This window comes from Aegilops tauschii, chromosome 3, assembly GCF_002575655.3.
Source record: "Aegilops tauschii subsp. strangulata cultivar AL8/78 chromosome 3, Aet v6.0, whole genome shotgun sequence".
NCBI lineage: Eukaryota > Viridiplantae > Streptophyta > Magnoliopsida > Poales > Poaceae > Aegilops > Aegilops tauschii.
The window spans coordinates 142,291,774-142,304,168 of record NC_053037.3 but is presented as its reverse complement, the minus strand read 5'-3'; the positions used below and the strand labels follow the sequence as shown (position 1 = coordinate 142,304,168).

The 12,395-nt window shown below is 53.5% G+C and overlaps 2 protein-coding genes across 3 annotated transcripts; both read left to right on the top strand.

Annotated features, from left to right (window-relative positions):
• The first annotated feature begins 1 nt into the window (after position 1).
• On the top strand, positions 2-3,415 carry LOC109739535 (transcription factor MTB1). 2 transcript variants are annotated; one of them, XM_020298617.4, is made up of 2 exons: positions 2-537; positions 1,242-3,415. In XM_020298617.4, exon 2 carries the CDS (start codon positions 1,247-1,249, stop codon positions 3,101-3,103), a length of 1,857 nt encoding a protein of 618 aa, XP_020154206.1. In that variant the 5' UTR covers positions 2-537; positions 1,242-1,246; the 3' UTR covers positions 3,104-3,415. The 2 variants fall into 2 exon arrangements, with proteins under 2 accessions (XP_020154206.1, XP_020154207.1); XM_020298618.4 differs by having other exon boundaries at positions 7-388.
• Positions 3,416-7,875: 4,460 nt separating this feature from the next.
• LOC141042781 (uncharacterized) lies at positions 7,876-8,934 on the top strand. Its single transcript, XM_073511676.1, has one exon. The coding sequence runs from the start codon at positions 7,876-7,878 to the stop codon at positions 8,932-8,934; it is 1,059 nt and encodes a 352-aa protein (XP_073367777.1).
• Positions 8,935-12,395: the final 3,461 nt, after the last annotated feature.

Here is a 12,395-nt window from a genome sequence, read left to right as displayed (position 1 = left end):
CACAATCCCAAGCCGCAGCAGCAGCAGCGGGTCGCCTCCCCTCCCCCGAAATCCCCTCGCGCACCAGAGAAAACTACATACACACCACCACCGTCGAATCCCACCACCCGCCTTCCCTCCCTCCCTCCCTCCCTCCCCTACGCGCACGCCGCGCCGCGCCCCGCGCCCCGAGACCCGCGGGCCCCATCCTCTCCGCGAGGAAGGAGAGGGCGAGCGAGCGGAGCCCCCCCCCCCCCCCCCCCCCTCGGAGCTCGGGTCCGCGCGCGGGAAGATCCGGGCTTCTCGCCGTCGCGGCTTCGGCGGCAGAGGTCGGGTCTAGGTGTTGCCGGCCTGCCCGCGCTGGATTTCGCTTCCCCTCTGCCGATTCGGGCTCGGGATCCCCGGTCCGGTGAGATTCCCCCGCCCGCCCTGCTCCCGAATTCCCTCACTAACAGTAGTAGCTCCCCCCCGTACTGCCCTGGCGCGTCGTGAAATGTTGGAGTGATTGCGATTTCATGGCCCGTCGCGTCCCGCGGATGAGCTGAGTTAGGCGGAAAGGTGAGGTGATTTGCCGTGCCGTGGCCGAGAAGAAGGCCTGTTTGTTTAGGCTGGAATCTAGTGTCTGCGATCGGTGCGAGCATATGGCTATGTCCTTGTGCACACGATGTCCACAGCTTGTCGTTAGGCACGATTTCGGATTAGAATTCAGTCGTGCGTACTCGGGCAACTAAAATAATCGGATGCCATGCCATAGGAATGCCAAGTTATACAGGTAGTACTAGTAATTTGTTTCTCACATGATAAACGTTTTCTGTCACATGATTCCATGCTTTGCCTCATTTACATGTGTATTTATTACACACTGTCTTAGTTTCCTATTAGTATTGATGATGTAGAGCGTCTCCCTCACTCCCTGATAAGTTAAGACTGATCTGTCATAAATACACATGTCTGTCAAAAGTGGCTGGTTAATTTGGTAAGCGGTGAATCAGAAGGATACCGCCACTAAGTACCAACTACCAGGTCTTTACGAATTTTTGCTTACAGTTTGGGATGCATGTCACTGTGTGTTTACCTGGAATGGTGGTTCAGAGCTTAGTTCTGTTTTGTTTTAAGTTCATCCCTGTAGCCATAAGTGTGGTAAAATTTTATTGCCCTGTAATCTAAATAGACTTCACCCTGATGAGTTTGGTAGCCAATAGACGCAGCAAAACATTTATGTATTTAGTGCCTTTTGACCTGACCTATACTTTTTTGAGTAGGTCTTATGGTGATGAAGATGGAGGTTGAGGAGGACGGTGCCAATGGAGGAAATGGTGGAGCATGGACTGAGGAGGACCGAGACCTCAGCACCACTGTGCTAGGTAGAGATGCATTTGCATACTTGACAAAAGGGGGCGGTACCATATCTGAGGGTCTTGTTGCTGCATCGTCACCTGTGGACTTGCAAAATAAACTGCAGGAGCTTATTGAATCAGAGCATCCTGGTGCTGGTTGGAACTACGCCATCTTCTGGCAGCTTTCACGCACAAAGTCTGGTGATCTTGTCCTTGGGTGGGGTGATGGCTCTTGCCGTGAACCCAATGATGCTGAGTTGGCAGCTGCTGCTTCTGCAGGCAATGATGATGCCAAACAGCGGATGCGGAAGCGTGTACTGCAGCGGTTGCACAGAGCATTTGGTGCTGCTGATGAGGAGGATTATGCTCCCACTATTGGTCAGGTGACAGATACAGAAATGTTCTTCCTAGCATCTATGTACTTCGCGTTTCCGCGTCGTGCCGGTGCTCCTGGTCAAGTTTTTGCAGCTGGCCTCCCTCTCTGGGTTCCCAATTCTGAGCGCAATGTATTCCCAGCCAATTACTGTTACCGGGGATACCTTGCAAGCACAGCAGGATTTAGAACTATCCTGTTAGTGCCATTTGAGACTGGTGTGCTTGAGCTGGGTTCGATGCAGCAGGTGGCTGAGAGTTCTGACACTCTCCAGACCATAAAGTCTGTCTTTGCGGGGACAGGTGGCAATAAGGATATAATTCCGAGTCGTGAAGGAAATGGTCACATTGAGAGGTCACCAGGTCTGGCAAAGATTTTTGGCAAGGATTTGAACCTTGGTCGGTCTTCAGCAGGGCCAGTGATTGGGGTATCGAAAGTAGATGAAAGGTCATGGGAACAGAGGACTGCTGGTGGAGGGAGCTCAGTGCTTCCCAATGTCCAGAAAGGATTGCAGAGTTTCACTTGGAGTCAGGCCCGGGGCCTGAATTCTCACCAGCAGAAGTTTGGCAATGGTATACTGATAGTGAGTAATGAAGCTACACACGGCAACAATAGAGCCACAGACAGCTCCACTACAACACAGTTTCAGCTACAGAAAGCACCTCAGCTCCAGAAACTACCACTTCTTCAGAAACCACCACAGCTAGTGAAGCCACTGCAGATGGTCAACCAGCAACAGCTGCAGCCACAGGCGCCTAGGCAAATAGATTTTAGTGCAGGGACCAGTTCCAAGTCTGGTGTTCTGGTTACAAGAGCAGCTGTTCTTGATGGAGATAGTTCAGAGGTGAATGGCTTGTGTAAAGAGGAAGGGACAACACCTGTCATAGAGGACCGACGGCCAAGGAAGAGGGGAAGAAAGCCTGCGAATGGGAGAGAGGAGCCGCTGAATCATGTTGAGGCTGAGCGTCAAAGGAGGGAGAAGCTCAACCAGCGGTTCTATGCTTTGAGAGCCGTTGTGCCCAACATCTCGAAAATGGACAAGGCCTCTCTGTTGGGCGATGCAATAGCATACATCACTGACCTTCAAAAGAAGCTCAAAGATATGGAGACGGAGAGAGAACGATTTCTTGAGTCTGGTATGGTTGATCCTAGGGAGCGAGCCCCTAGACCAGAGGTTGACATCCAGGTGGTGCAAGACGAGGTTCTGGTTCGAGTTATGTCTCCATTGGAGAACCATCCGGTAAAGAAGGTCTTTGAAGCGTTTGAAGAGGCGGACGTCCGGGTAGGGGAGTCGAAACTCACAGGCAACAATGGAACGGTAGTGCATTCCTTCATCATCAAGTGCCCTGGCTCCGAACAGCAAACGAGAGAGAAAGTGATCGCTGCAATGTCTCGCGCCATGAGCTCAGTGTAGAGTCGGTTGAGGGGAGTCGGTGCAGTAGAGGTTGGTTACTCTGCTGGTGGCATCCAAGCAGCAGGCAGCCCCTGAAACCTTCCATTCTGTTGATAGAAGTTGTAGGTCGAGACAGCAGGCTGAGATTTCTGACTTAGCAATGCAAGAAAAGCACAAGCTAAACCGCCATTGTTGTAACGGTAGGTTCTTGTGCTCCTTGTAGTTTTGATGTTTTTTTGGGAAGAATACCATGCTTTTAGTGTATTGCTTAATTAGTGCGGAACCATAAAAAGTACATTTCGCATGCATGAGTTAGAAAATTACTTTTTTGTAGCCTTTTCTTTGTTCAAATCCTTGAGTGGGCCGGTGGATTAATAACTCTGAGCAATTTCTGTCCTGAACCTTCTGCTTCTGACTTGGATGATCTCGTTGAAACAAACATCCATGTTTGGGTAAACTGATGACGTTGGTCTTGGTCTAATTCTATCAACATGCTGTATTACGCTTGTTCTGTAGAAATTCTTTCGATGAGATGATTAGCTGCCAACTGAAGTCGGGAGATTTACAAACTACAGATGGTGTTGTACGGCTGAAAGTGTTTTATTTGGCCAGATTTTGTAACTTTATACTGCCTTTTGTTTCTAGGGGCAAAATTTAGACAAGTCATCCACTGATTCTAAGAACTCAAAACGCCAGCAGTACGCTAGTAATTCTGTACAGTCTAACCAATATCCGAAATGTCTATTTCAGAGTATGGAGAATAGCTTGATCAGTGTATCCCCAGTAGCTTAATGTCCTACTCGGCAAATGAGTTCTGGTTTGAACGATTTTCTTATCCACATTAACTCCTGATGCCAGTTTGCTGAGAAAATTTCTTGTTCTCCGGTCCAACAGTTCTTCAACAGCTAGACAAAAAATAAAATAAAAATAAAAATAATTCTGTGGCAGCTTGAAACCAATCATCACCCTGGAAACTTCGAGTTACAGTTCTTCCATGATTGCAACATCATCCTCTGGTTGAAAGATAATTCATTCATCTGGCCATCATCTTTGTTCATCCCTTATGAGGCCATCTTTCTTCTAATATCCGGCCGCGCTGCAGTTCCCGTTTGCTGTTAGTCCTGGTGTCCTGGTCTCTTGCTATCCTGCAAGTTCAAGTCCACCCATATCATTCTTAATTTCTTATTGTTTAACCTGATGAACACGAAATTCTTACTAACTCCGTCGGTCGGTCTGGCTGTCCTGTAAACATTCCACCAGTCACCAAAGAAGCACCGGTCCTTCACACGCGTTTCCACAATCATAGAAGGCAATGTTCATCATCATTAGTATAACTCCAGGCGAGCTTCGAGGATCTTGTAAATTTCATCACTCAGGATGTCTAGAGTCTCCATAGAACAAGACGTGGATGGGCCTTGTCCTGGACCTCAACCCAGCTGCAGCCAGTGAGCCTCCTCTTCAGCCCCTTCTCCTTAATCTGTCTCCTGATCATTCACGCACTCCCCCAGCTTCTAGCTGCAGAATAAACATTAGAGAGAAGGATGCAGTATGAAGAAGTGCCTGGATCAAGCGCATGAATACGCTCAGCCAATTGTTCTATGGTTTCGGGGTCCAAAAGAAAAAAAGAGAAGCTCTCGTCCAGGTCCTTGTTCCGGTGAATTCTTGACTTCCCGAACCTGATGCCTGGCTCAGGCCCAGTTCTTTCGGCCGATTGCTCCAGAATTTTGAGAATTGGATCTCCCCTCATATTCTCTCAAGAATCTTGAATCCATATTATTTTTTACAATCCAACTAGTTAGGGCCTAAACAGCTAGGATTGTAAAAAAAAGAACGGAATCTTTGCCCCGCTTACCCTCCCCGCTCTAGCCTCCGCTCCGCGCCGACGGCTACTCCGGCCCCGGCGCCCACCCTCCCCGCTCAGCGCCGGCGGCCACTCCGGCCCCGGCGCCCACCCTCCGTCTCTCAGGTGGCCCCTCTCCCCCGGGGTGCCTCCATGGCCTCGCGCGTTTCCCTTTCGGCGGCCTCTTCGAACTCTGCCTCTCCTTCCCCTCCTCCGGCCCCGCGGCCGGCGTTGCGGTCCATCGTCGTCGTTCCTGACGTGCCGGGCACTGCCTTCGGGCCCATCATCTAGGGAGGCGCGCCCCGCCTGCCGAGCCCTCCGGCGTCTGGATCTGGGTGGCAGTCCCGCCAAGGTCGAAGCTTGGCCGACGCCCCCGCCTCCCGAGCCCTCCGTGCGCTGCGGGCGACCCGCGCCGTCCCCCGCCGCGCCGCTCTCCGCCTGGGAGGGGACCTGCCGTCCTGCCCTCCTCCAGGCCGCCGCCGCGGTCGCGCATCCCACCGGCCCTGTATGGGTGCTGCTACAACTGTGGAGACACGCGACACATCTCCGCCGACTGCACTAACCCGACCCGGTGCCTGAGGTGCGGTGGGGATGGACACATCGCGCGTGGATGCGTGCGCCCGCGCAGCTCCTCCTCGCTTGACCAGCGCCGTCCGCCTCCGGCCCTGCGCCCGGGTCCGCCGGCTGGCCCTCCGGCGCCGCCATCGGCTGCGGTTGCACCTCGCCCCGTCGCCGTGCCCCCGCCGCCCGGTCCCCCGCCAGCTGGTGCCGTCCGCTTCGACCGCTCATGGGCGCAAGTGGCGCGTGCGCCTTCTGCCCGGGCCACGTCCAGCCAGCTCTCGGTGGGGAGCGTTGCAGGACCTTGCTTCTCGGTGCCGTTCGACCCGGCCGTCTCGCCGCGCCATGGTGTGGACCAGGTGGTGGACTGCTGCTTCATGCGGCGTGGAGAGGACATTGACATGCTCGAAGCAGAGCTCGCGCGGGCGGTCGTGGTCACTGTGGCGGAGCCACGGCCTCCGGTGGATCTGGCGGACGCTGCTCGCGCCTTGCATGTGGAGTTCAACCTCGGCCCCGAAGACATGTCGATTCGGCCATTCCATCTGCAAGACTTCCTCGTGCTCTGCAAATCCAAGGCCACCAGGGACATGATGGTGGCGAGAGGACACGCCGGCGCACCTCGCTTCGCGCTTTCGCTGCGCCCCTGGCTCAGACAGGAGCGGGCGACGGGCATTGTCATGCCGTACCTTGTGCAGCTCCGGCTTGTGGGCGTCCCGGCCAATGCCTGGAGCATGCGCACCGCGGAATCTGTTCTGAGAGACCTTGGCATGGTGGTCAAGGTGGCCGGAGTACGGTCAGGCGAGACGACATGGCGGGCTTTCGCGTCTGGCTGCGCACGGACGACCCGGCACGCATCCCGCCGCGTCGCATCCTTGTGCTGGAAGAACCAAGGCGTAGGGAGGAAGGAGTTGATGCCTTTTGGTACCCCATTGACATCGTGCAAGAAGAAGCCCCTGTGCTGATCTCTGATGGATCGCTGAAGCAGCCGTCGCCGCCGCCTTCGCCGGCGGATGATGATGAGGATATTCAGGATGTGGCCCGGCATGGGGATGTGGATCGGAGCGTTGCTGCAAGGCGGGGTGAGTCCGGTGGCCACCGTCGTCCAGCTGCGGCCCCGCATGGCCCGGCCGGTGCATCTTCGACTCGGCCGCCGCCGGCGACAAGGGCCGTCGCCGGGGTTTTTCAAACGGATGCTCCCCGACCGCCTCTCCTTGCGCGGGTGGACCCTGGGCCCAGCTGCGTTGCTGTCATCACAGCAGGAAAAGGGCCCAGCGCTTCGGAGGATGGTGGCTCGGTCGTTGGACCGGACGTGGAGGGACACGTGGAGAGTTCTGTGCGGGGCAGCCAGCTGGCCTTGGCGCAGAGCGAGGCTTTTCCAGAGGTGATCCCGACATCGCCCGCGTCGTCTTGCGCGTCCCGACAGCTGATTAGCCAGCAGGAGCGTCCAGAGGCTTCGGGATTGGCGCCCCCCACTCGGTGGCCCAGCTGCGACACTTTTTTGACCGAGGGGAGGACCGGTCCGCTGCTCCTGGCGGGGTTGGTAGTGGGATAAGTGGGGCCGACAGGATCCGCTTCAGTGATTGGCTGGCGTCTGTGCCTGCTCTGGGCGAGGAGACAACTCCGGCACCAGTGGACAACAGTCAGGATGGGACCAACGAATTTGCCAACCAGGCGCAAGTGGACAGAGAGTGCGGTGGGACCGAGGAGGCTGATACGCCGGCTCACGTGGAGACAGATTGTGGGTAGGCTGCATGGGATTCCCTTGGCTCGCCAATCACGCCGCTCGCTCGGTCGGGCGGGCCCCGGAAAGCATGCAACGGGGAGTTACTGCTCACGTAGGCGGGGGGGGGGGGGGGTGCACATGCAATCACAGGAATGGGTCTGCGTAAGTCTCTCGCCGGGTTCCCCGCGCATCAACCCAACCCAGATGGATCCTGCGCCCCAGCCTGGTCAGGAGGAAACGGTGAACGAGCCACACGCCTCGCAACTGGACCTGCTTTGTGCAGACATTCGGCGCGCCCTCTCCCCTATTCTTCCACAGCCCGAAAGCAGAATGCCACCACCAGCGAAACGAAGGCCAAGGCAGAGACGGTCAATACCTAGCATCACGCCTCGCAGGAGCGCACACCTAGCTAGGGGTCCGGCCGGGGGATCCAAGGCTTCCAAGCAACAACAAGTGATAATCCGAAAATTGTGCCAAGCCAATGAAGCGGAAGTCATAAGTTATGAGTCACTGGAGGCTTATGCAGAGCTCTTCTCCAGGCCTTTGACGGAGGGCCAAGTGGCAGCCATCCTTGCCCTGTTTGGTTGGGACCCTTCCATCCTGCCGGCAGCGGAGGTGGCCGAGGCGGAGTGATGCACCGGAGGTGGAAGTGCGGATCTGTGGGCCTTGTCTATGGCAACACAACCGCCGAAGGTGTTGGTGTGGAACGTGCATGGACTTAACTCGCCGGCGCAGAGGAGTGCCATCTTCCAAGTTGTCGTGTCGGCTAACCCTAGCATTGTGTGCTTCCAAGAAACAAAAGTGGAGAATGTATCCCTAGACCTGATCAGGCAATGCCTTGGCAATAAATTTGAGAATTACTACTACTTGCCAGCGGTGGGCACGCGGGGCGGCATCCTCATTGTGTGGGATCATACGATTGTCAAGTTGTCAAACCCACACACTACTACAAACACCCTGACAGCCTTGGTACAACCACATGGGGCCCCGGTGTGGTGGCTCACAGGGGTGTACGGGCCACAAAGCGATGCCTCCAAGGTGGAATTCCTAGCCGAGCTCGAGGAGGTTAGAGACCTACACGCTGGGCCGTGGGCGATAGTGGGTGATTTCAACCTACTCACAAATCCTGAAGATAAGAGCAATGAGGCAGTCAACTGTCGGATGATCGCACGATTCAGAGCAAGGTTGAACAGGCTTGAGCTAAAGGAGATGTATTTGCTCGGGCGGTGGTACACGTGGAGCAATGAAAGAAGGCTGCCAACCATGGAGAAGATCGACCACGTGTTCACTACAAAATCATGGGAGGACTTGCACCACTCCTGCCTGCTCATGGCGCTTGGATCTGCAATATCTGATCATTGCCCACTCCTACTCGACTTGGATGCTGCGTTCCACATGGGTAGGCGGTTCCGGTTCGAAGCATTCTGGCCGAAAGCTGAGGGGTTTTTGGACATTGTGGCAGAGGCTTGGCACTCGGTCCCGTCGTCCGGAAATCCGTTCAAAGTTTTGGACTGTAAACTCCGGGCCACTGCCAAAAAGTTGCAACGGTGGAGCGAGCGGTGGATCGGAAACATCAAGATGCAAATCCTCATCGCGCATGAGATCATTTTCAGACTGGATGGGGCAGCGGAAAACCGCATTCTTACGGATCATGAGCATGGGCTACAGAAAGTGCTTAAGAGGAAGCTACTAGGTTTAAGCTCGCTGGAAAGAACAATCGCCCGACAGTGATCCCGCATGCTCAAACTCAAGGAGGGGGACGACAACACCAAGTTCTTTCATCGGCACGCATGTCATAGGCAACGCAAAAATGCCATCCTCACTTTGCGGCATAATGAGGAGGTCGTCACAGGCCAAGACAACATTGCGAGAGTGGTTGACGCACACTATGCTAGCACCTTTGGATCGCCCCATCAGTGGACACATACGATTGACTTGGATCAGCTAAACCTCCCATCCAGGGACATGGCAAATTTGGAGACGCCATTCTTGCCGGAAGAAGTGGAAAAATCATCAAGTCCATGCCGCTGGACAAAGCACCGGGCCCCGATGGTTTCACTGGGAGGTTCTACGCCACTTGTTGGCAGATCATCAAGGTGGATTTCATGCGTGCTTTGGAGCAGTTTTTCCGTGGAGACATGCGAGGCTTGGCGGCCATAAACCGGGCAGTGGTAACTCTTTTACCAAAGAAAGAGGGTGCAGTTGATCTTAAGGATTTCAGGCCAGTCAGTCTAGTTCATGGGGCCATCAAGATCTTCGACAAAATACTGGCGACAAGGCTTGCGGACGAGCTGCCGTTCTTGGTGGGTAACCATCAAAGTGCCTTTGTGCGGGGCCGGACTTTGCATGACAACTTCATGCTCGTTCAGTGCACGGCAAGAAGACTACATGCGCTCAAAAACCCAACGGTCCTACTCAAACTCGATATATCCAAGGCCTTTGATATGGTGAAGTGGCCCTTCCTCCTAGAAGTAATGACACGGCTTGGCTTTGGGAGGAAATGGATCGAGTGGATTTGTGGACTGCTTGCCACCTCAACGACGAAGATTGCAGTGAATGGTGTGCCAGGAGAGACGATTTACAATACGTGTGGGCTACGGCAAGGAGATCTGATTTCCCCCATGCTTTTCATCCTCTGCATGGAACCACTACAAGCCTTGTTCAGCAAAGCCACGGATCAGGGCATCTTCGCCCCTCTGGCTACAAATGGAGTGCACCAACGGCTGTCCATGTTTGCCGACGACGTCATGCTGTTCTTCAAGCCCGTGGCTCAGGAAATTCGAGCTTGCAGAGAGATCCTAGGAATGTTTGGGGCTGCCTCGGGCCTGGAAGTGAATCTTGCTAAGAGTGCGGCAGTACCCATCCGATGTTCAACAAATGAGTTGGAAGCAGTGTGCACATCTTTGGCATGCACAAGTGCATCTTTCCCATGCAAGTATCTTGGCCTACCGCTCTCAATCATAAAGGCCACACCCGCGCAGTTCCAATACTTGGTGGAGAAGTTTGCTAACCGTCTGCCCAACTGGAAGGCCGCTTCCCTACCGAAAAGCGGACGACTCACCCTCATTCTCTTCGTCCTATGCGCAATCCCCGTTCATGCCATGCTCGCCATGAATATACCTCCGAAGACCCTCACCGCCCTGACGAAGATTTGTCGAGGTTTCCTCTGGTGTGGGAAGATGGATGCGCGCGGTGGCAATTGCGCCGTGGCATGGGATTCGGTGTGCCGCCCTAGGTGGGCCGGAGGCCTCGGCATACCAAATTTGAGGTGGTTGAACACCGCGATGATGGCAAGATGGCCGTGGCTACAGCGTACTGACCATACAAGGCCTTGGGCAGAATTTCAAATCACCACCCCAGCGGATTCAAGAGCACTCTTTCGGGCTGCGACCACAGCTACGGTGGGACATGGAAACGACATACTATTTTGGGAGGACAAGTGGATTGATGGCTACAGAATCCTGGACCTGGCACCCATGCTATACTCGAGGGTACCAAGGCAAACGAGATCTACACGAACGGTCGCGGAGGCACTTACAAATCACTCGTGGGCGGCGGACATTGGGCCTGAGTTTACGACCGACATGCTCCACCAGTTCTTGGGCTTATGGCAGCGAGTGGAGGACGTGGCCCTGCATGAGGATGCACAAGACAAGATACATTGGGCGTGGGAGAAGGATGGCATGTTTTCAGCACGATCGGCATACGCGGCCAAGTTCGCGGGCCTCGAGGTTGCACCAACGGCGGAGTTCACGTGGAAGTCACGGGCGCCCCTACAACGTCGATTTTTCGCTTGGCTGGCCATGAGGAATAGGTGTTGGACCTCCGACCGCCTTGCTAGAAGGGGACTGCCTCACCAAAGCTCGTGTCCATTTTGCGACCAACATGAGGAGACCATCACCCACATCATGATTGGATGTGTCTTCGCTAGAGAGGTTTGGAGCAAGGTGTGCCTAGCCTTGGAACAGCCAGAAAGTGCCCCAACGGCGATGGAGTCCCTTCCGGAGTGGTGCATCAGGCAGGAGGAAATTGGACAACACCGGAAGCTCGTTAGGACAATCTCTATCTTAGTCCTCTAGGAGATGTGGATTCACCGGAATGCAGTGGTCTTTGACGGAGCGGCGCCATCCACACCCAAAGTGCTCAAGAGCATTGAGCGCGAAGTCAGGGCATGGAAGCAGGCAGGATTACTACGAGGGGAAGCCGAGGCGTTTGTGCTGGGCCTTGCATCGTGGGAGAATAGCGAGTAGTCCTTAAGCTGAGTAGTCGGATGGGGTGGCCAAGGGCTTCCTGTAAATAACAATGTAATTACATGTGTGGAGGGTTTCTACCCTTTCCTTCTATAATATATGATACGCACACTCATGCGTATTCGAGAAAAAAAATCCTAATTTTTTTTTTCCAGAAAACAAGAAAAATCGGATCCACGAGGAGCAACTAACGGTTACCCCTTGGGGAGCTGTCATTTTTTTGCCCTATGAGCATGCCAAATGGTGCGCCTAGCTGCCGAAACATGTCCCGTGCTAGGTGCTCACTCTGGATTCCTTTTTTATTTTTCTGTATGATTTTTCGGGTCTAAGATGTTTTTTGTCTTTTAGTCTTTGCCTGGTTTTCCCTATTTTTTGGAAGTTTTTTTAAGCAGTGCTTTTTCTCAAGAGGCACAACATATGGTTTTGCGAGAAGCATAGTTGTGCTTTCTAAAATGAAAACACAACATGTGCTTCCACCAGAAGTACATTTGTCTTTCCCGAAAACAAAAAAACACAGACTGTGCTTCACGAGAAGAACAACTGTGCTTCTCCGAAAAAGGGAAAAACACGATTATGCTTCCAAAAATATACTCCCTCCGTTCCAAATTACTCGTCGTGGTTTTAGTTCAATTTGGAACTCGTCGTGGTTTTAGTTCAAATTTGAACTAAAACCACGACGAGTAATTTGGAACGGAGGGAGTATATGAAAAAGTGCAATTGTGCTTTCCTTTTTTTTACTGTGGTTTTTCTCTTCTGGGTTTCGAACCTTTTTCCAGTTATGTTTTTCTTTTGGTTTTATTTTTTCATTTTTTCCACGTTATTTGTTACTTCCTCCATCCCATAATATAAGAAAGTTTTTCAAGCTAACATAGCTTAAAAAACGTTCTTATATTATGGGACGGAGGGAGTACTTATTTATGATTTTTCCAGTTTTTTCATGAA